This window comes from Xenia sp. Carnegie-2017, unplaced genomic scaffold (assembly GCF_021976095.1).
Source record: "Xenia sp. Carnegie-2017 unplaced genomic scaffold, XeniaSp_v1 HiC_scaffold_13, whole genome shotgun sequence".
Taxonomy (NCBI): domain Eukaryota; kingdom Metazoa; phylum Cnidaria; class Anthozoa; order Malacalcyonacea; family Xeniidae; genus Xenia; species Xenia sp. Carnegie-2017.
In genome coordinates, this window is record NW_025813436.1 from 5608441 (window position 1) to 5628142 (window position 19702).

The 19702-nt window shown below is 37.2% G+C and overlaps 2 protein-coding genes across 10 annotated transcripts in view; one reads left to right on the forward strand and one right to left on the reverse strand.

The window, feature by feature from the left end:
• Positions 1–54: 54 nt before the first annotated feature.
• On the reverse strand, positions 55–8084 carry LOC124459472 (outer dense fiber protein 3-like). 2 transcript variants are annotated; one of them, XM_047008929.1, is made up of 8 exons: positions 7994–8084; positions 2488–2544; positions 2086–2238; positions 1203–1313; positions 918–1031; positions 729–839; positions 419–652; positions 55–327 (listed from the first exon to the last, which is right to left on the reverse strand). In XM_047008929.1, the coding sequence occupies exons 3-8, from the start codon at positions 2132–2134 to the stop codon at positions 191–193; spliced, it is 756 nt and encodes a 251-aa protein (XP_046864885.1). In that variant the 5' UTR covers positions 2135–2238; positions 2488–2544; positions 7994–8084; the 3' UTR covers positions 55–190. The 2 variants fall into 2 exon arrangements, with proteins under 2 accessions (XP_046864885.1, XP_046864886.1); XM_047008930.1 differs by lacking the exon at positions 2488–2544.
• Positions 2996–19702, forward strand: part of LOC124459456 (A disintegrin and metalloproteinase with thrombospondin motifs 9-like) — a 25376-nt gene continuing 8669 nt past the window's right edge. Inside the window, exons 1-19 of one of the 8 annotated variants that reach the window (XM_047008909.1) lie at positions 2996–3302; positions 4264–4342; positions 8385–8464; positions 13011–13138; positions 13372–13496; positions 13761–14077; positions 14380–14542; positions 14974–15170; positions 15496–15582; positions 15656–15824; positions 16376–16481; positions 16557–16694; positions 16902–17052; positions 17193–17309; positions 17965–18116; positions 18370–18433; positions 18516–18621; positions 18968–19101; positions 19283–19403. In XM_047008909.1, coding sequence (XP_046864865.1) covers positions 13394–13496; positions 13761–14077; positions 14380–14542; positions 14974–15170; positions 15496–15582; positions 15656–15824; positions 16376–16481; positions 16557–16694; positions 16902–17052; positions 17193–17309; positions 17965–18116; positions 18370–18433; positions 18516–18621; positions 18968–19101; positions 19283–19403 — 2125 coding nt within the window. In that variant the 5' untranslated portion in view covers positions 2996–3302; positions 4264–4342; positions 8385–8464; positions 13011–13138; positions 13372–13393. Of the gene's footprint in view, positions 3303–4263; positions 4343–8286; positions 8465–13010; positions 13139–13371; positions 13497–13760; positions 14078–14379; positions 14543–14973; positions 15171–15495; positions 15583–15655; positions 15825–16375; positions 16482–16556; positions 16695–16901; positions 17053–17192; positions 17310–17964; positions 18117–18369; positions 18434–18515; positions 18622–18967; positions 19102–19282; positions 19404–19702 lie in introns of those variants that run through there. The other 7 variants (XM_047008904.1, XM_047008907.1, XM_047008906.1 and 4 more) reach the window with 7 other exon arrangements.

A 19702-nucleotide genomic window follows, 5' to 3' on the forward strand; every position in this document is an offset into this window, starting at 1 on the left:
GAGAGCAAAAACGCGTCAAACAAAGATAGTTTATGCTTGATCATTGAGCAATTGTTTTAGCGCATAAGCCGTCTGATTTTATTTTGTTTGCTACTCATTGTGTGTATTTATTTCCAATTCAGTTCCTACGTAATTCTATTTTAAAGCTATATATGTATTGCCTTTATAAAAAGTTTAATGTAGATTTCACTTAATCTTGGACGTCGATTATGAGAGGACAGATAAACTCGGAATGCCGAATTCCCATAGAAAACGAAGGTGCCTTCGGTTTTGTAGTGTAAACTTTCTCGGGACTATGGGCGCCTGGACCAGGTTTTAACGTTGAATCTACGTGAAAATATCAATATTATAGTGATGTCCTAAATATTACTTGCACTCATTCAATAATGGCTATGCATGTATCAATCTCACTACTAACCTCCGGGCATGAGATTACGGGATAGCATAGAGTATTTTGGGGCATTCTGCTTTACGGTATCGGGTGGCGTGACCTTGTAGTGACCAGGCCCCGGTGTCTTCGCCAGATCCTCAGCAAAGCCACCAGTTTTAGCGCGACCAGTCATGGAATATGATGCAGCTGATGACTTATTGATCACCTTGCTTCCCAAGACAGGAGGAAGTCCATAGGCATTTGGTGCTGGAGTGCTGTCCCCTGATCAAAAGGTGATTCAAAATTGTATGAATTTATGCACAATGAAATTTAGTTATTCAGACATATGAACATTTACGTTTTCTGTAGCGAGTTCTTGAACCAATTGAATAAATAGGAGCATGCCTCTCGCCCTGTGGATGAACTCTTTCTGGACAGTAGGTTCCAGGCCCTGGTACCTTGAATGTATCTGAAATAGCAATGATTGAATGGTATCATTGTTTACTTATCGTCAAAAATGGTTAATTCTTAGTGTGTTTCGACTTACTGGGATCTTTTTGTCTTCCCAGGATTGAATAGATGGGTGTTCCATCTTTTCCAGTCCTTGTGATTTGAGCCTCAATGAAATATCCTGGTCCAGGACTGCAGTCTTTTCGAAACACTACAAATGTAAGTTAAAGACTGGAAGTGAATTTCCATGGGCATAACTGTAGGCCTTAAATAAAACATGTATAACATTCAGAGTGTGTTCATCAGTTCATGTAGGAATTAATATCTGTTACCACAGCATGAATTTAGGTAATGTATCAGCATGAGTTTGGCTCTTACTCACTTGAATTCTTGAGTCTTGTGCCAATGGAGTGAGCCGGTGACTTATATTTAGTGCAGTCATGGTTCATGAATCCGCAGGTTGTTGGTAAACCGTATCTCCCAGGTCCGGGGCCTATATTGTAGATATTGAGCTACAGTCATGTCATCCAATGAAATTGGATTGATTCTAAATATTTTAGATCGATCCTTGCCACAAGAATTTGATTGTTTTGATGATTGGCCAGGTAGCATTTATAATTTTTTAACTGTATTAAATATTTTATGAAATATTCAGTTTTATTAATATTTAATGAAGAATTTTTAAATTAATAAACATGTGTTGGCCTCATTGTAGCAGGTCGTCTAGTTCGGTCTCCTAGCAACGATATATTTTCAATTGTAATTCTCCGTTTTAAAAACTCTGTCATGAATTTTTTGCTGAATATGTTCGAGAGCAGTTTTATTTGACATACTTTGAAAAGAAGATGGAAAAAAGATTAATACAGGCAATTTAAAGTTGTGTAGACTATAATTACGAGAACATGCTGTGCTTCAATAGAAATCGTTTCTCTTGTTTGCCTCTCTACTACATACAGCTTTTAAACTAATATTGTTTTGTATTTCAACTGACTTAAATTTTGAAGTTTACTGCGGAAGACTGTACACCGACTGCTTCGTATTCGAAGTAAATTGTTTTGAGTTTTTTCGCCAGGGTTTTCGTTTCAAATTGAAATGTTTGATTTCAAAATTATCGAGCTTGCGTTTAAAAGGATATTATTTTAAATATTAAGGGCGTTGCCTATAATACAATTCAAAAGTCATCTTTTGACTGATGACTGACTTCATTTTATAGTTTATATAATATTGGGAAAACAAAAATACACAGAAGTCAAAACGGCAAATACCTCTCTCCCGAGCGGCAATTTGTATCGTTTTTTCCTGTTTTTCTTCCATTCTTGCAGCCAAGTTTCTTTTTCACCAGCAAAGAAACTTGTGTAGCTAATATCTCGACGATATGTGATTCTAATCACAGATAAAACCTTTCTCTTCGAAAACACCTATAATTTAATTGTTACTTCACCAAAATGCAAAACCATAGCAACAACAATACGTTGCTAAGAGACAGTAAATTATCGTCAGCCGACTCCCGAACCAGTGAAAAGCATGCACTGAAGCGACAAAATTTTTATAAATCTTTTGCGTTTCAAAGTAACACCTGTATCATATTCCATCACTCGAATGCGAATTACGTAAGCCTGTTTTTCCATGCCTTAAATCATTAAAATATTTATTATAAGTTTTCTCACCTAGTGTGTCAAGCATCAGTCTTTACACATGATTGTCATTTTGATTACCTGCCTCTACTAATAATAACAATAATAATAATAAGGTACAGCAAGTGTGATTATTATAAGAATGCGAAAGATTTCTGCATTTCTGTTCTAAATAGTGCTGTGTGCTAAATAGCATCGGTTGAAGAAGAACATGCATCAATTACTAGAACATATGTTTGCGTAAGTCTTTTGATTTCAGCCATGATTTCAACACACATTCCTTGTTGTGCACTCATCGAGCTGCTTTTCATCGAGATGACTTGCGACGAACCAATTAGGAGCGCACAGCGCGAGTACCAGACCTTTTTTAGGCATTGCCATGTATCCTAACGTTTTTTTCAAACAATCCGCATGTGGTGCGATTGATCTCGCAACGGAAGCGTGCCCTCGAGGGTTGAACGTACTGCAGGTGGCAAGCTGTATTACGCGATCTATGTAACAATTATCGAGCATTGCATTCAAAAACACTGAAAGGTCCATTGTGAGCATCACTTTGCGCATTATATGAAAACGTGAATGTCTGGTGCGTCCGCGAGTACACACGAGTACATATGAGTACACCTGGCTTGATTTCGAGGTAAATTTTCGTGCAACTAGTATCATATTTCGTCTAGACGTTGTTCCATTGCGACAATATCTTACCGGGTCCTTCAGAAATTGTTCACTAAGAATAGCAATATTAAAGTGCTGCTAGAGCTGCCTTCTTCATCATACGCGGGCTCCTCAAAAGATTTACTGCATCCCTTTTGCACTGGATTTCCTGTTCTGTATTATGGATGTTATGAAAGGTATGATGGGATATGGTTTGATTTTGTTACGAGTAGTGAGATTTTCCCCGATTTAATTGTTGACACACAGGTGCTAAAGCACTTGATGAATTTAAATGTAGCTCTTATATGGCTGAAAGTGCTTGGTTTTTTATTCAATATATTTCACGTATATTTAAATGTATGAAAAACATGAATGTCTCTGTTGACAAAGAGTATAATCGACACAGTGCACGAGGCTTATGAAGTACAATCTAGAAGCAACTTGGGTGCTGTGTGTATTATGAAGCAATCACCATCTCATCAGTCACTCGTTATCTTAGGCTGTTGTTTATCTGTCGTGCTTGCGGAGAAATCTCTTATATGGAATGAACCTTGTTTTATTGTCATTGCATCTAAAAACCTAATTACGCGGTTCGTGTTAGCGTTCGCATTCAAACTGAAGGATTGAGCAGAAATTCGTCTGCTGGTCGATATGCAAGAATCTTTATTTTTCATTTTTTACATTGAGTATGTTTGCCAAACGTTCATACTGCAAACTAAACGATGGAATTTAGTGGGCATGCTCCCAGCTTATTGGATGAATAAATATTAAAGGCTTATTATGACATCAACAACAGCCACACATATTTCGACATACTTATAGGAACGGGGCCCCGAATCATAAATGCGCAGGAGGAGTTGTCATTGTTTATTTGTTTCAGGATTCAATGTTTGTTGACTATTTACGCTCATTAGCATAGAATGCGACTGTTGAAATTACCATAAAAAACGCATTAAGAACTAGATGCATGAGAGAAGTGTGTTTCAGGGGAATATATGTGATAAGTTGAAGTGAGGTCGCATAATCTTCGTTATGTTTTGCCTCTATTCAATTCATCAGTTTAAAAAAACCCATTAAATCAAAAGCTTGCATTAACATTTTCTTTTACGTCATGTCGATTTTATCGTCCAACTTGCAAATTTTCATTCTGTTTTGCAGAAGCGCATCGACGTGTGACATTCTGATCACGACGAGTTTGCATCCATTAACACCACTCGAGGATTTAACTCAAAGCAAAGTAAGTTTGTTTTGAAAAATGATCGTGTCTTTATCGTTTGATCTGGGTGTAGCATAAATATGGTGTTAGATACTGCACATATTGTTATTATTAATAGCTTTGAACGCACGGTTGCTTGATAATCAAATGGATTCGCCTACCGAAATGAATCCATTTTTAAAAAAAATCAATTGGGGTTGGCTGAACGCCTCATCCCTGCACACTGGCCATGAATGGTTGCATTGTATCTTATACTTGTTTGTTATCCTGTCAGTGGAGGTTGACCACTAGGTCAACTAGGTCGTAATGTATTTCATATTACCATGGTGAGTTCGTTATGTTGAATTGCACGAACGAATTAGCTTCTGAATAATATGATCTAGTCCCGGTGGACTCCATTTAGTCGTAAATGCGTTTTATGCTAATTAATCTTGTCGCATTCTATGCTAATGAGCGTAAATGCTCATTGGTACAAAAGCTGAGTGAGAAAGAAACGCAAGGATAGTCGCTAAAAACTGCTTCCAACATTGGATCCCTGATACATATGAGCGACGAATTTGCTTAGTTATTTACAACAAGAAAGTTATGAATACCAATGTAGGATTATTTATACAAAAATAGCACAGCACCTTTTCCGGAATATCGAAATGAGTTTCATACAGCGCTATGTGTTAATCAGATTTGCCATGCGTATTTTAGATATTTATAAATGACGATCAGAAATGCTCAAAGGAAATTCAGATGTTTACAAATGACGATGGTGTTTAGCATGCAAATCTCAGATGTTTACGATTGATAATAAGAAAAATACTAATTTCCGACATTAGATAATGATTATCAGACTCGTAAAACAACATGCAGATATTTTGAAATGATACTAGGAAATCTTTCAAAAGATGTTGATTTTTACCAAATATAACAAAATCTGTGCAGCCACTGCAGAGGGGCATCAAACCGACAAAATTTGTGTACGGTGTTGAGAAATGCTACTGCGTGATTCAATGAAGGCTGGCCATAAATGTTGGGAAACGTAAATATAGGATCCTATGTAGAGTCACAACAACGTGCAAAAGAAGTTGTTGTCACATTTGTTTTTGCTGTTGTCAGTATATTTGCAAACGTCTACATCAAGTTGATTTTATTTATATCCGAAATTCGTCAGACTTTTTCGAAATTCATGATGCAACATCTGATATTCCACAGACGTTCTTAACGTTGAGCTAGACCATCTGAAAATCATTTGAATATTTCTGAATTCCGTGTGGAAAGGTGTTACTGCAGATTTTATAACTAATAGAAGTCTGCTCAACTTTGAGGGCTACAGATGTTTACATTGGATCAAAATACTCTGCCGTTGAGTGGAATGTGAACTCATTGATTTATGCAAGATTTCACAGTTTTTCCTATCGTTGAAGTCGTACTTTATTGATGACCACCTTCCGTGAAATAGAAAAGAAAACATACCAGAAATGCTTATGTTTACTCGTTCCCTAACCTGCTATACAGCCGGCTAAATCCTGTCACAACCAGTTTAGCCGTTTTAGTCGTCGAAGTTATGTTTAAAAAAAGGGCACAGCTGGGTCCATTTATTGACATATCATCGAGATTTTTTGCGATTTATGTTGACGTGATTATCAATCGAGTCCTTTAGCTTTTCTTCAAAAATTTCTATCTCATATGCTGTAAAAGCCTCTAATTCAAATACTACGAGCTCATTTAGCTGACATTGCTGTTGGCGCGTCATATGTTAATTATGAACGTCATTGCCGACTAGGATCATTGACATCGACTGAATGTACTTAAAGCAAAGTTCGTGCGTTCATGAGTTTGACGCATTCAATAGATTCCTGATGTATTTGCGTGAAATACACTTTGACGTGTGACTGGAGTTAATTAATTAAGAGACATCTTGTATGTACGTTCTGTATCGATTTCATGACGATTTTATTGGTTTTCGTGCGAATTAATCCACGTAAAATGTGCGCGTTTGCAAAATATACAAAACAAAACATGCAGTTCGAGTTACGTAAGTTTTTTGCTGAAGTACAAACTCTTAAATACTACTCATTGCTTTTCATTAAAGTTATTATTTTCTCATCAAATGACTATAAATATGTTTTCTTTTGCAATATTAATCCTCACTGACAGAACGTGTTTTTTTATAGTTTTGACGTCGGAGCATGCTTGCAACAAAAACTGCCGTAATTTGACAGTATAACTTGTAGCTTTAACCGCATCTCGTACGCCAAAAAAGGCATGCAGCAATTCGATGCTTTGCTTTTGTTGTTTTATTTTCTTTAACGTGTTTTTTGTTATTGCTCTTTGATATTCCTGTATCCGGCTCAAGGCTTCGCGTTAAGAACCCGTTTAAGACAACAACTGCACAATTTTGCACGTTCGTGAAACGTTGACCTGAAGTTTACAGCCAGCTTCCAAAGCACGATTACACAGTGTTCATTTTTATTTACTTCCTTATGTGCTTTCATGATTTAATTATTCAAATACCCTGCAGCCAAAGTCGTGGAGGGCGGGCCAGGTTTGAGTGGATTTTTTATTGAAATATTGTATTTATTTTTGCTGCGTGATTTGACATATACTTAAGTAACCGAACTACGTTGAAGATAATCTCTAGAATTATTTTTAGGTAATATATAAAATTTCCTCCTACTCTGTTCTTCAACAATGACTCATATTGTCTTGCTTTATGTTTTTGGTCGTGTAAAGACTATTCTCTGTTGTTCATTTATCACCACCTAAATTGACATGCGTTATCTTAGTTTATATTTTAGGTAGTGTAAAGACTGTTCTCGTTTTCTGTTGTTCATCACTACCTACACTGACACACACGTTATCTTAGAGTGTATCGACGTGTTATTAAGATTTTTCTCGTTCTCTTTTGCTCATTCATCACTTCCTATACTGACGTATGTTATCAGAGTTCATATTATAGGTATTGTTAAGATGGTTCTAGTTGTCAGTTGTTCATTCATCACTTCCTCCACCGACGCACCTTATCTCAGTTTATATTTTAGTTAATGTCGAGACAGCTTTTGCCCCTTTGTTATTTATTTCACGACTGTCTTTATCGTTGCTATATGCTTAAATAGTACTAATGGGTCATAATCTGGGATGGACAGCTATGTTTATTTAGATTCTCTAAAAATAAATGAATTGTTGGTTGATAAGTCAGTAAGTACGACCACCTGTTGGCTCTCTGTAAGCTCACCTTGAACCTCAGAGGAATTTATATAATGCTGCATCCGAATACCTACACTTTTTGATAAACTCTTATCAAATGAGTTTTAGAGTACAACATGTTAAAATTTTTGGTCGAGGTGTTGTAGAAAATAAGTGTCACGTTAGGTAGAAGTGTTTACCTCTGTTAGCTACACACGACAAGATATGTATAAAACTTCTCTCCTTGCATGCAATTGCGCCTGCGATCACATCAGTGATGTAGTCCTTGTTTTACTCATGAATACGATACTCTTAGATTTGTCTAATACGTCAAGCGCATTTAATGTTCATATTTATTGTATGTATGATTCTTCGGATAAATATAAGTTGTTTTTATCAACTTAACTTGCATCTTTGTGCAAATTTAATTCGTTCCAATGAACAAGATTTCGTGTTTTGAGCACCTTTAAATTGCATGTCAGCAAAACTACATACCTATTGAGCCATTCTAGATTGGTATTTCCCAATGTTTTTGATAAATAGCTTTAATCTTTATTGCATAGCAGAATTTTTGATCCTCACAAATGACGATGAACTAATCCAAAGGAATGCTTGTCTTACATGGTCTACTGATGTGTTTTCTCCATTTTTTGTTTTCCTTCCAATTTTGGTCGTCGTGGGCGGCAGCCGCCTCAGAAATCAAAAAATTTTCCAGAACATGTTAATGCGCCAATCCTACTTGGCTCACGCGAATACTTTGCATAAGCTGCGTCAGGCGTGTGTTTTATAAGGCGCTTTTTGGTGAAGAGTAATCTCGTCTAATGTTAACATAAAGTTACCATTGACGTTACAACAAAACCACAAAGTTTCGATCTTTGTTTTTCAGTGTTATTTTGAGCTCTCGGGCCACTCACATCATAAAAGTTGGAAGAATCTCAGAAATTGAACATTGAACCTTTAATTTTTGTAAGTACACAAAGATTCGTTACAAAATTTTTGCCTATTCTTGTGAATTTCGAACACTAGGTTGTAGCTGCTCGTTAAATTCCATGATCTTAGGTCACAGTAGATCTTTTATTGATTAGTACCTGTTAGTACGTCAAGTAAGGACTTTCTCGCTTTAGACACATATCTTTATCAAGTAAATTTGAACGACATTGCTTTTGAATTGAATTTTATAAAAGATATATGCAGTTGTATGTGAAAACTTAACTGAAACATAAATACAAATATTCGACGATTTAATTGGGGAATTGTGTCGTAAGGCTGATCAACCTCAGAAAAAACAATTTGTTTTTCTTTTTTTAAGCTGCTGTTTGCTTTGAGCGACTGTAAGTTTGAAAGTTGATGACATAATTATTCGTCTTCAGGAGCAAATTTATTGATGCGCACGCTAAAACAGGAAACGCGAAAAGGAGACGGTCATTATTTTTATATTAGTTTGGTGACGACGTGAATACACGCGTGATAGTCCCGTAGCCAGCATCTTTTTTCCATGGAATATCACCAGGATTGTGCGATCAAAATTTGAAAAAATTTGAGTGTGTGAGACGTATCATTTAAAGGCTGAATTTTTAATATGACCTCCATAGTTAATAGTCCCGTATTAAAAGCTAACCTGAACCTCCTGCATTACATCTGCGCATGCCAGCATGCTGTTTGGCAACGTGCCTGCGTTCGGTTTCGATTTCTACTTAATCAGCGAGTCGCTGATCGATCTTATAATTGGATGTGGTTTCACTGCGTTCTTAATGGCGACACGCCATGTACGAATGCCAAGCGGTTTAAACTGTCAAGTCTCGTCTTGTAGCTTCTATGTTTTATCCGTTTTGTAAAAATGACGACTACCTGTTGAAGAGGAAGGCGAGTGTTATATCACTAGTGGTTCTGTTTTGAACGTCGTGTAGGCCAGTTCGAGCTCCGGCGAAATTATGTTTCAGTTCTCGTTTTGTTACAACGCATTTTCTCATTTTTATATTTTTATAAACGGCTATTAAAAAAAAAGGAAAGAGAAACGTCCTCGAAAATGTCAATACTGACGCTATAAAGTTATACTTTTACCACATCCTAAACCATCCGAATGACTTAAGTCTACAGTGACAACTCTTCATCAGATAGTTGGGCTGCGGCGCAAGCATATCACATCTGTAAGTCTTCAATAATGATCGCTTATTGTGAATTTAATTGCTATTTCAACGTGAAAGCTCTTAGCAAGAACGCCAGTTGTCAGTCGCAATAAGTCCGTGTGCCTGTTTGCTTTGTGTGTTGACTTTACCCGGCATTTGTCTTTGTCTGAGTTTTAATGTTTAACGTTTGTAATGAGCTGGTTAACCAAATACACTTTCACTAAATTTGCTTAACATTATCGGTGATTGTGATAAAACTGAGAACCTCTAAGATCCAACATGGCGTATGCACACTTTACGATAATTTTCGAGCAATTCAAATATTTGAAATGTACACCTCTTGTTCATTTTGCGCGCTCTCGCATTTTATGATAATTTGACCAGTCCTGGTAACGCGCATGTGTCCTTGAACAGATTGCGTGTTCATGATTTTTGGTTATGTGTAATGTGTTTTTTGAAATATCTTGCTCTTGTTCAAACTTGAAAATGGTCGCTGGCAAATCATACAACATCCAAAATATTTTAGTTATTTTGTTTTGATTGTGATAAGCTAGTTTAGCTTGTTATAATGGATAAATCTGTCACGAAACAAGTTAATTGCTGTATTTCCTGTAAAAGAGGTTTTAGTAATACAAATAATGAAGGAGGACTTTCTTATGACCAGATTTCTTATAGCTGTACCTAGACTCACAGACGGGGGGGACTGCCGTGAAAACATTTCCGAATGGAAAATTAGACATCCGAATATACTCCCGATAATAACTTAAAAAAAACATATCATCGTAGTATTTTACCATTCTTTTGCGAAGCTACGTATCAATACTCGTTTTTATTATAAAAGAATATTATGTATTTGTTTGGTCAAAACACAGTATAAACATCACAAAACATCACAAAGCTATTTACTTTTAAATTTATCTTAATTGGAAAGGTATATGAAAAAACAACCCTAGTTAGATCAAAGTATCTGAATATTGCATAATTTAATGAACGTGGTTGTGCACCCTCCCTCAATACCCCATTCTCGTTGTGCCCCTGAGATTTCTATACGTTCACACCACGAATAGTTGTGACATCATGTTTGAAAAAATCCCGTTGATGTCATTATTGCGTTCTGTGGATAAATCAGGAAGCTGTTCGTCTGGTTGGAAGGAAAAACTCGATCCTCTGTAATTTGTTTTTGTTGTTTCTGCATCATTTCATATTAAGTTGACGTGATCTGTTAAAAAATGCCTTAATCTTATTCTCCCTGTCGAGGTGTCATTCATCGCCCAAAGTTTGTTTAATACGACGAGAAACGGTTTTGCATTGTAACTTCGCTATTTACTCGGACGACGATTCGCAGTTTTAAACGTTTTTATTTCCCCGAGAAATTTTGACTTTTTCCTGTCGTTTTGTTTGCATGTTGCTTGAATATGATAAGCGAAAATGGATCTAGTTTTCGATCGATATGCAGTTTGACGTTCGTTTCATTTAAAAAGTGATGATAATTTTTTGAAACACTAATCTCACTTGAAGTTATTAGTATCTGTTTGGAATTTCGTTCAATTATAAACCTGTCGTTTTTGAATTATTTTCAAACGCTAAAGCATTTGTCAAATAATCAGCATTTTTGTCTTTTAGGATTATTGTTCAGTTAGATTATACCTTGATGCTCTATCATTTAGAATTTCTTTTGTCCTTCTCGTGAACAATAGCGTGCCAGCCTATTTACTTAATCATGCTATGCCCAATAATACGTGCAACTCCACTGGAAAGACAATAGATTTCTAAATTAATGAAATGAACAACACTTGCTCTCAACTTTGCACAACGGACCGAAAATTTGAGGGTCTTGCTATGCTTTTCCTCTTTTACATTAAAGTAATTTACACGATTGGTAAATAAGATCTATCTTCGTTTAGAAGATGTGTTTTTTTGGTTCTATTAAAACGACAATTGTAGCTACGTTGATGTAAATTTAGAGCGGACAAAATAAGGCTACAGTATAGAGAAAGAGAGAATTGGAAAGTTTTCGTTTCGTATGATCAATGTTTTAAGTTTTTGCCGACACGCCTTATATAAGAATGAACTACTGAAAATTTTTCACGGCAAATAATTGGAAACTTCCTGAATTATATGCTGTGGTATACCTCGTCATTTTTCCATTTTCCCTGGAAATTGTCGAAACTGTGTTTTCAAGTCGCTTGCCAAGTGGTTGCGAATGATTTCATGCTGGTTCCGTTTCTTTAATTTGTCTACATGATTAATGTTAACGATTAACGATATTTAATGAGTTTGTTGCGATTCATTATCGTGACGATTTACCTCCTATGGCGATGACGGGTACCTCACCTTTCCTTTCTTTTTTCACGCTAATTTACCGTGCTAATTTACGACATCACGACTTACATAAGGGTCGGGAGAAGAGCTCTGCTCGTTCAAACTGATATTATTCCGGTAGCTGTATCATCTGAGTGAATTCTTTGGAAACCGGTGTTCTTATTTTATAAGCGAACAGTTTGGATTGTGAAGTCGTCTATAGCTACATTTCCTGCGTGGACCTGGTTTGAATTTCGTTGCTTCTTGCGGGTATGGCTTGACGCTATTAAGGCGTTGCATTATTATATTTCGTTCACCGTGTGCAAAGTTTATGAAAATGTTGATTTTTTTGCTCATCCGAAACAAATTGTGGCAGTATGTTGGTACATGCGAATAGATAACAGAGAAGTAGAACAGTCTATGTAAGATAGTGTGAGTCACGGTTCTTCATGACGAATTGGCACCATCTAACATGCGAAACTAAAATAACTTATTTCAGTGTAGGTAGTGATGAATGAACAACCGAGAACAAGAACTGTATTTACACTATCTAAATTATGAATTAAGATAACGTGTGTCAATGTCGGTCGTGATGAATGAGCAACAAAAAACGAGAACAGTCTTTGCTCTGCCTAAAATGTCAACTAGGATAACGTGTGTCAATAAAGGTGATGATACATGAACACCAGGGAACGAGAAGTATCTTTTCACGACATAATATCATTATATAAACTAAGATAAGTTGTTCCTGTTTGATTTGCAGCAAATGAACAACGGCTAGAAACAAACTAATTAGTAGTTATTCTCATTTTCCGCAAGTTCTCTCCAGAATGCATCGTGCATGATATGTACAATAAATAATCCGTCCTTCAGGCCAGGATGCACTCCTTAATTACACTCGTACTTTAGGTGGTTTTACGAGAAGTGATGAAAGCTATCGTGTTAAATTTATCTGATCCCTCAAATCACGTTTACATTTATAGCTTTACGTTCATATTTCATCAATAATCCATTGTCCGTGAAATGTGCGTGTTTTGTCAACGAAGTGTTGTTATTTTCTCGTAATTCGATTGCTTTCTTTACAGTTGACTTTGGCTGCTGACGAAGCATCGTTCATCATCAATTCTCTTGTGTGTATTTTGGCATTGGAGAGATTTTTCTGGGAACACAATTAGATCTCTACTGTGCATCGTCAGTGGCTTACATCGTTTGCGTACGTACCTTAAAAAGGTTCTATTGAGAATGCGAAATAACTTGCATAATTCGCGTTAATGTGTCGATGGATATTGGTGTGTGGCTTGAGGCTCAAAGAAATCGTATTGCTATTTCTCTGTATAAACTATTATTGTGATGTTCCTATGTCCTCGTTTATTGTTTCAAAGTTAACCAGTAATTTATCGCTGTATTTGTTTATCCGTTCATTCAAGCTTTTTATTTCGTTCTTAGTGATAACTTGTTGATAGACGCTATGATTCAAAGGGTATTGAAATTGCTGTTTGTCATGTATCTTGGCCTTTCTTCTTCGAAAAAACTGGGCGAGTCTCATGTTGAATTTATCGACAAAATTCAAGGTTAGTTGATTGTGTAAATAATCATGCAGTTGCGTTGTGCAATCTAGTATTTTCATCAAGATTGATCTGATGTTGAAACTTGAGTCTTTACATGATTCAATCCAGTGCTGTCATCAGGAGTAATCTGATTTTTAAAACTTGACTCTGATGTTCAATGCACTGTCTTCACCTGAAATGATATTAGGAATTCTTAATACAGTTTACATATTCCCGCTCATCGCTCCGTTTATTTTTCTTTCATCGACATTAATCTGGCTTTTTTAGCGGAAGCGGTAAAATCCTCTCCTGAATACCACATCGTGTATCCATACGTCGTAGACAATATGGGTAACTTTATTTCACACCACATCCATCATCGTTCCAGACGTTCCCTAGACACATCAGATATACATTATCATATACCATATAAGAACAAACGTCTTCATCTTCAACTGAAACCGAATGCTGATTTGATGGTTTCCGGATTTGAAATCGAGTGGGCGTCTGGGAGGAGAAGCCTTGTGAACAGAAATTGTCATTTCGTTGGTTCAGTTCGTAACTATAGTGAAAGCTCAGTGGCAGTTAGCAATTGTGGTGGATTGGTGAGTACATAAAATGGACTTTCCTAAAATGTCTTTCACGAAAGAATTTCTTTGTCATATAGACAGGGGCAAAGCAAGAACTCTGATTGGCAAATTGGAAGTTGAATATTTATATATTCAGCTCTGCCCCCAACTGAATTGTTTTGAAGGCAATTGTAATTTCAAATGAAATCGGTAGGCAAGAGCTGAATATAAGAATATTCCCCACACCTCTCCCACTCCCTTTTTCATTTTCGCATTCGTCTTTCATTGTCTAATTCAGCGCCTCCTTGGATATCATTTTGATCTCGTTTCTTTACTAGTCAGGCTTGATCCGTGCTGGTCACGAGGGAGAGTTTTTTATCGAACCTGTTATGGGAGTGAACCCGAGTCATGTTGACGGCAAGCATGCGCACGTGATCTATCGTAGATCAATCGACGAGGGATTGAAAACGAATCACAGCGAGCCAGCTTGTGGTGCAAGTGGTTGGTTGCTTTTCTTTTGAATTTGTAGTTTTAACTGTTTCATTATGCACATCTCACTCATTTGACCCACCTCACCTCACCTCACCTCACCGTACCTTACTTCACCTCACTTCATCATACCTTACCTTACCTCACCTCACCTCATCATACCTCACCTCACGTCACCACACCTTACCTCAACTCACCTTGCCATACCTTACCTCACTTGACCTCACCTCACGTCACCTCACCTCACCTCGCCACACCTTACCTCACTTCACCACACCTCACCATATCTCACCTCACCTCACTATATATCATCTCACCTCACCTCACCATACCTCATCTCACCTTAAATCACCTCACTTCACGTCACCACACCTTACCTCACCTAACCTCACCATACCTTACCACCCTTTGCCATGAACTACCTTATTGTTTACTGATTTTAGTCAAGGATACACAAGATTTCGTGCATGTTGAAAAAGAAGACAGCTCCGAGAAGAAAGGATTTTCTGTTAGGCGAAGAAGCAGACGCTCTGTGAGCCTGATGAAACACGTCGAGTTGCTCGTTGTTGCTGATTATTCCATGACAAAGTATTACAGTGATAGAGACTTGGAAAGCTATCTTTTTACTGTAATGAACATGGTGAGTACAGCAGAATTTTACTAACCTGAACATTTACTATATTTATCCAAGAAGGGAACCGAGGATGACGTGTTCAGCGTTGCAATAGTAGAAAATCGCAACAGAATGTACAGAGCTTATATATAGCTTATAGAACGCGCCGCGTGCATGCTACGCAACCTGGCAATACCCGCCGCGTGCATGCTATGCAACCTGGCAATAATAGGAATTAAGAATACAACAAAAGCCGGGTATCGTGGGGATTGATAATTTGGCAGTATTTGGAACTGTGATTTCAGTATTACCGAAAGCAGATTTGTCTGAGTGGCAAGTTTTTTTTATTTAGTTATCAATGGTGTTTAAGCATAGAAGTGTTGGTTCTGCTATTCACGTTGTGTTGGTCAGAATGATTATCCTTGACAGAGAAGACAAGGTAAGGTACATAAATTTTTGCTATGATAAAAGTATTTTTCACTCTTATCGTATTTCATGTTTACCGTTTCAAGAATGGATTCAATGTCACGAATCATGCGACGAAGACGCTTTTTGAATTCTGCCGTTGGGTCCAAAAGAACAACCCGTCATCTGATATGGATCCCAATCATGCTGACGCAGCAGTTCTTATCACAAGAAAAGATATTTGTCGGGATTCTTATCGACCTTGCGAGACCTTAGGTAACATTTGGTAGTTATAAAATAAAAACAATAAAACGCGTGCTGTGATTGGTCTAGAGCCGTGACCTTCGTTCTCGAGCTTGCACTGATCTTCTCTCGAGTTCTCCTAAAGGTCTCCTCGGTTTGCATAAGCCCGTGCAAAAACAGTAAACATCTTTTATTTATTAACTCTAGGTAACACTGTGACACGTTGGGTAACATTTGGTAACTCTAGGTAACATTGTGACACTTTGGGTAACATTTGGTAACTCTAGGTAACATTGTGACACGTTGGGTAACATTTGGTAACTCTAGCTAACATTGTGACACGTTGGGTAACATTTGGTAACTCTAGGTAACATTTGGTAACTCTAGGTAACATTGTGACACGTTGGGTAACATTTGGTAACTCTAGGTAACATTGTGACACTTTAGGTAACATTTGGTAAAATTTAGTAACGTTAAATCTGTGCACAAGGCTTTTTCGTCAAGGCTTTTGATAGTCAAAATATGTGATGCGCCTTTCTTGTTGTATGTTTAGATAGTTAGATAATATATGTTATACTCACTAGGTATTACAAAAATAGACGGTATGTGTTCATCTGGTGATGAGTGTAGTTACATTGAAGATACTGGCTATACATTGGCATACACCATTGCTCATGAACTGGGACACAAGTAAGAGTTGTTTGCCATTATTGGGGGACTTTCGTAGCTCATGAATGAGTCAAAGAAATTTGTGCTCTCTTGCAGTCTTGGCGTCCTTCATGATGATGACTATAGTGGTTGTTCTCGTCTTCGAGAACACATTATGGCGAGCAATCTTGTTATCAATCCTAAAAAAAAACTCTGGTCAAAATGTAGCAAAAAAGCTTTGAGATCGTTCTTTTAGTAAGTGCTGACAATCTATTTGATTTTTAACGTTTATATACATATTTTTTCTTACGATACCATTTCATGCAGATAGATAACGGACTTTCATCGTTCTATTTTGTTTATTACTCTACCTACACTTGCACACACCCTTCACTTTGGATTATTTTTACTTGTGATGTTCTCCCTTCACTAAATCCTTACATGGACTCGACTTATATTTAGCAAAGGTTGGGGCTGGTGTCTCAATGATCGGCCTTTCACAGATCTCCAGCCCGATCTTTATCGTCAAATCCTGCCTGGCGAGATCTTTGATGCGGACGCTCAATGTAAGATGTTGTTTGGTTCCAAGTCCACAATATGCAGCGGGTCTGAGGTATTTGTCGAAAAGTTGCATTTGGTAATCGTAGCAAGAAAGAATTCGCATCACCATTAAGACTTTGAGACAATCACTTTCAATAGCGCTTTCATTTCTTTCGTTTTACGCCTTCTCTATATGACATCCTTTTCTTGTAGACTGAACTCTGTTCGACTCTGTGGTGTGTTCACGACGGTGGTTGTGCTACAAAGCACTTTAATGGCAATAGTAGGGGATCTCCTGCTCTAGATGGAACGCCTTGTGGTAAGACAAAGGTGAAAACACTTGAACTTATTGTAGTACAATTTTCGATCTGTGTATTAATTTGACTGTTCTATCATGTCTTCAATGATACTTTTCTTAGCTGTACATTGTTGCTGTATCTTAAAAAATGTGATGAATTTACCCAAGTTAGTCAACCAATACCTCTTTTAGCCAGCTCCCCCCCTAGTTAAAGTCTGCTCTCTGTATTGTACTTATAGTATTAGGCTTCTTTTAACCATCTACTTTTTCGTGTTCGTCTCTTTAGTTCGTACAGTATGAGTGCTTCCTCTTGCCCAGTTCTCTTTCTTTTCTCTAGTTTGAACTGTATTAATGCTTCCTCTTTACTTTCTTCTCTTTCTTCTCTTTAGTTCGTACAGTATAAGTGCTTTCTCTGTCTCTGTTCTCTTTCGTTTCACTAGTTTGTATTGTATTAGTGCTTCCTCTTGCTATCTTCTTTTTCATCTCTTTGGTTTGTAAAGTATAAGTGCTTTCTCTAGCTATATACTCTTTCCTCTGTATAGTTTTTACTGTGTTCACATAAATACTTTCTGTCATTAGCTTTGTACTCTTTTACATTATCCTGTGACAATTGGCAAGATAATTGCTTATCCACCTGTTCTTAAGTGGTAATGTCCATTATGTTTGATTTTCTTGTTTTACGTTTAGTTCCAATGGTGTTTGAACTCGAAGTGTGTAGATAGAGGGATTTTGAAAGAACGCGTCGACGGTAATTGGGGTGGCTGGTTACGATGGAGTAAATGTTCACGATCTTGTGGTCTTGGTGTTCGAAGAAGAATTCGAAAGTGTAATGATCCGAGGTATTCACTTTCTGTAAAAATAAATGCACTTTTTTGAATTAATTCGAGTTAACGTGGAAACTTGGAATAGTAGAGATTTAAATCGAGCACTTTTACAACTGCCATTATCACCACACTCAGTCTTGTTTTTACCTCCCTCCCCCTCCCCCTTTTTACTGATGACCCTCCCCCTTTTTCCTGTAAAGTTGCCAAAAGGCTACTCCCTGTTTGACTTCTTATTTGAATACAAGTTTATCAAATGACGTGTTTTTAGGCCAAAAAACGGCGGGACTTACTGCGTTGGGGAGTGGGAACAACACAGCACGTGCAACCTGCAAGTATGTCCTTTGATGAATATCCTCTCTCCGTCACTTCATTTTAATATGTTATGGTGTTCATTGTTCTTGATTTTTCTAAAAGGATTGTCCTGAAGGTGTTGTTAATCCCGTCGAAATTCAGTGCCAAAAATTTCGAAGTTTTGTCGTTCACGGAAGGACGTACGAATGGACGGCTCGACAAGACGAAAGTTAGTATTGCACATTACAAATGTAGGGGCAAAGCATGTAGGTTGCTTGTCGAAATAAGTTTTGGTTTTCAAGATGAGAAATATTTAGAAAGTCACAAGTTAAGTTGGGTTCAGTACACTTCATTTAACATAATTTTTATAGAGGAAAAAACTCTCTTCAATAGAGATCTTGAAATTTTGTTTCTGGCCTATATTTTACGCGCCATTTGCAGTCTTTGCTCGGTTAGAGCAAATTAAATGCTCGCCGATGAAAAATGTTTGTCTTGATCATAAAGTGTTTTTGATGGATGGATTACAGTATATCTTTTGTAGATCGACCACATCCTAATTTAATGAATGTGTTTAGAAAATCCCTGTGAGTTGCGATGTACTCCTGTGGTTGGTGACGGTGTTGTAATGATCAGAAAATTCATTCAAGGTGTGGATGGAACTCCGTGCAATCATGGAACAAGAAATATATGTGTCCAAGGAAAATGTGAGGTAGCGTGCATCTCTTTAAGGCCTTGGTCGAAGGGTCGAGTTGCTTTTATGCGACATTTTGCTACAAGTTAGCAGATGTTTCCACCTGCTGTTAACTGTGATTAAACGGTGCAAGCTTTTATCATCAGATTGGAAAAAATGAAGTTTGACACCAAAATCTTAGTGCATTTTATGTTTGCAGCACGTTGGCTGTGATAATGTACTTTATTCAAACGCGCGGGAGGACAAATGTGGCGTATGTCGTGGTGATGGGAGTAGTTGTGAAACGAAACATGTTTTATATGAAAAACCACTTGGAGGAGGTACATTTTATGATATATGTCGGCATAACCATTGAACTGAAATACAGGAAGCGCTACCTAAAGCAAACAATTGAAACTAAATCTTACACCCGGACACGCGAGATTACACCCAGACACGCGTGTGCAGTGTTTCGAGTTCTGAAAATTGATTGACTACACACGCGTATCCGAGTGTAAAATTTGGCTTCAAGAATTTATTAGACTTTTCTATTACAGGTAGCGCTCGATGTATTTTGGTTCAATGGGCATAACTCGATTAGTGATGTTTCAATATTAGTGCGGCTTTAAAAATGTCGGCA

What these genes read in the sequence shown, in the direction of transcription:
- LOC124459472 (XM_047008930.1), bottom strand. Translation starts at nt 2,134, where the DNA reads ATGGAAGAAAAACAGGAAAAAACGATACAAATTGCCGCTCGGGAGAGA. An exon ending in GGGAAGACAAAAAGATCCCA is followed by an intron (nt 840 to 917) that starts GTAAGTCGAAAC and finishes TTGCTATTTCAG; the next exon opens with ATACATTCAAGGTACCAGGG. An exon ending in AAGAACTCGCTACAGAAAAC is followed by an intron (nt 653 to 728) that starts GTAAATGTTCAT and finishes CCTTTTGATCAG; the next exon opens with GGGACAGCACTCCAGCACCA.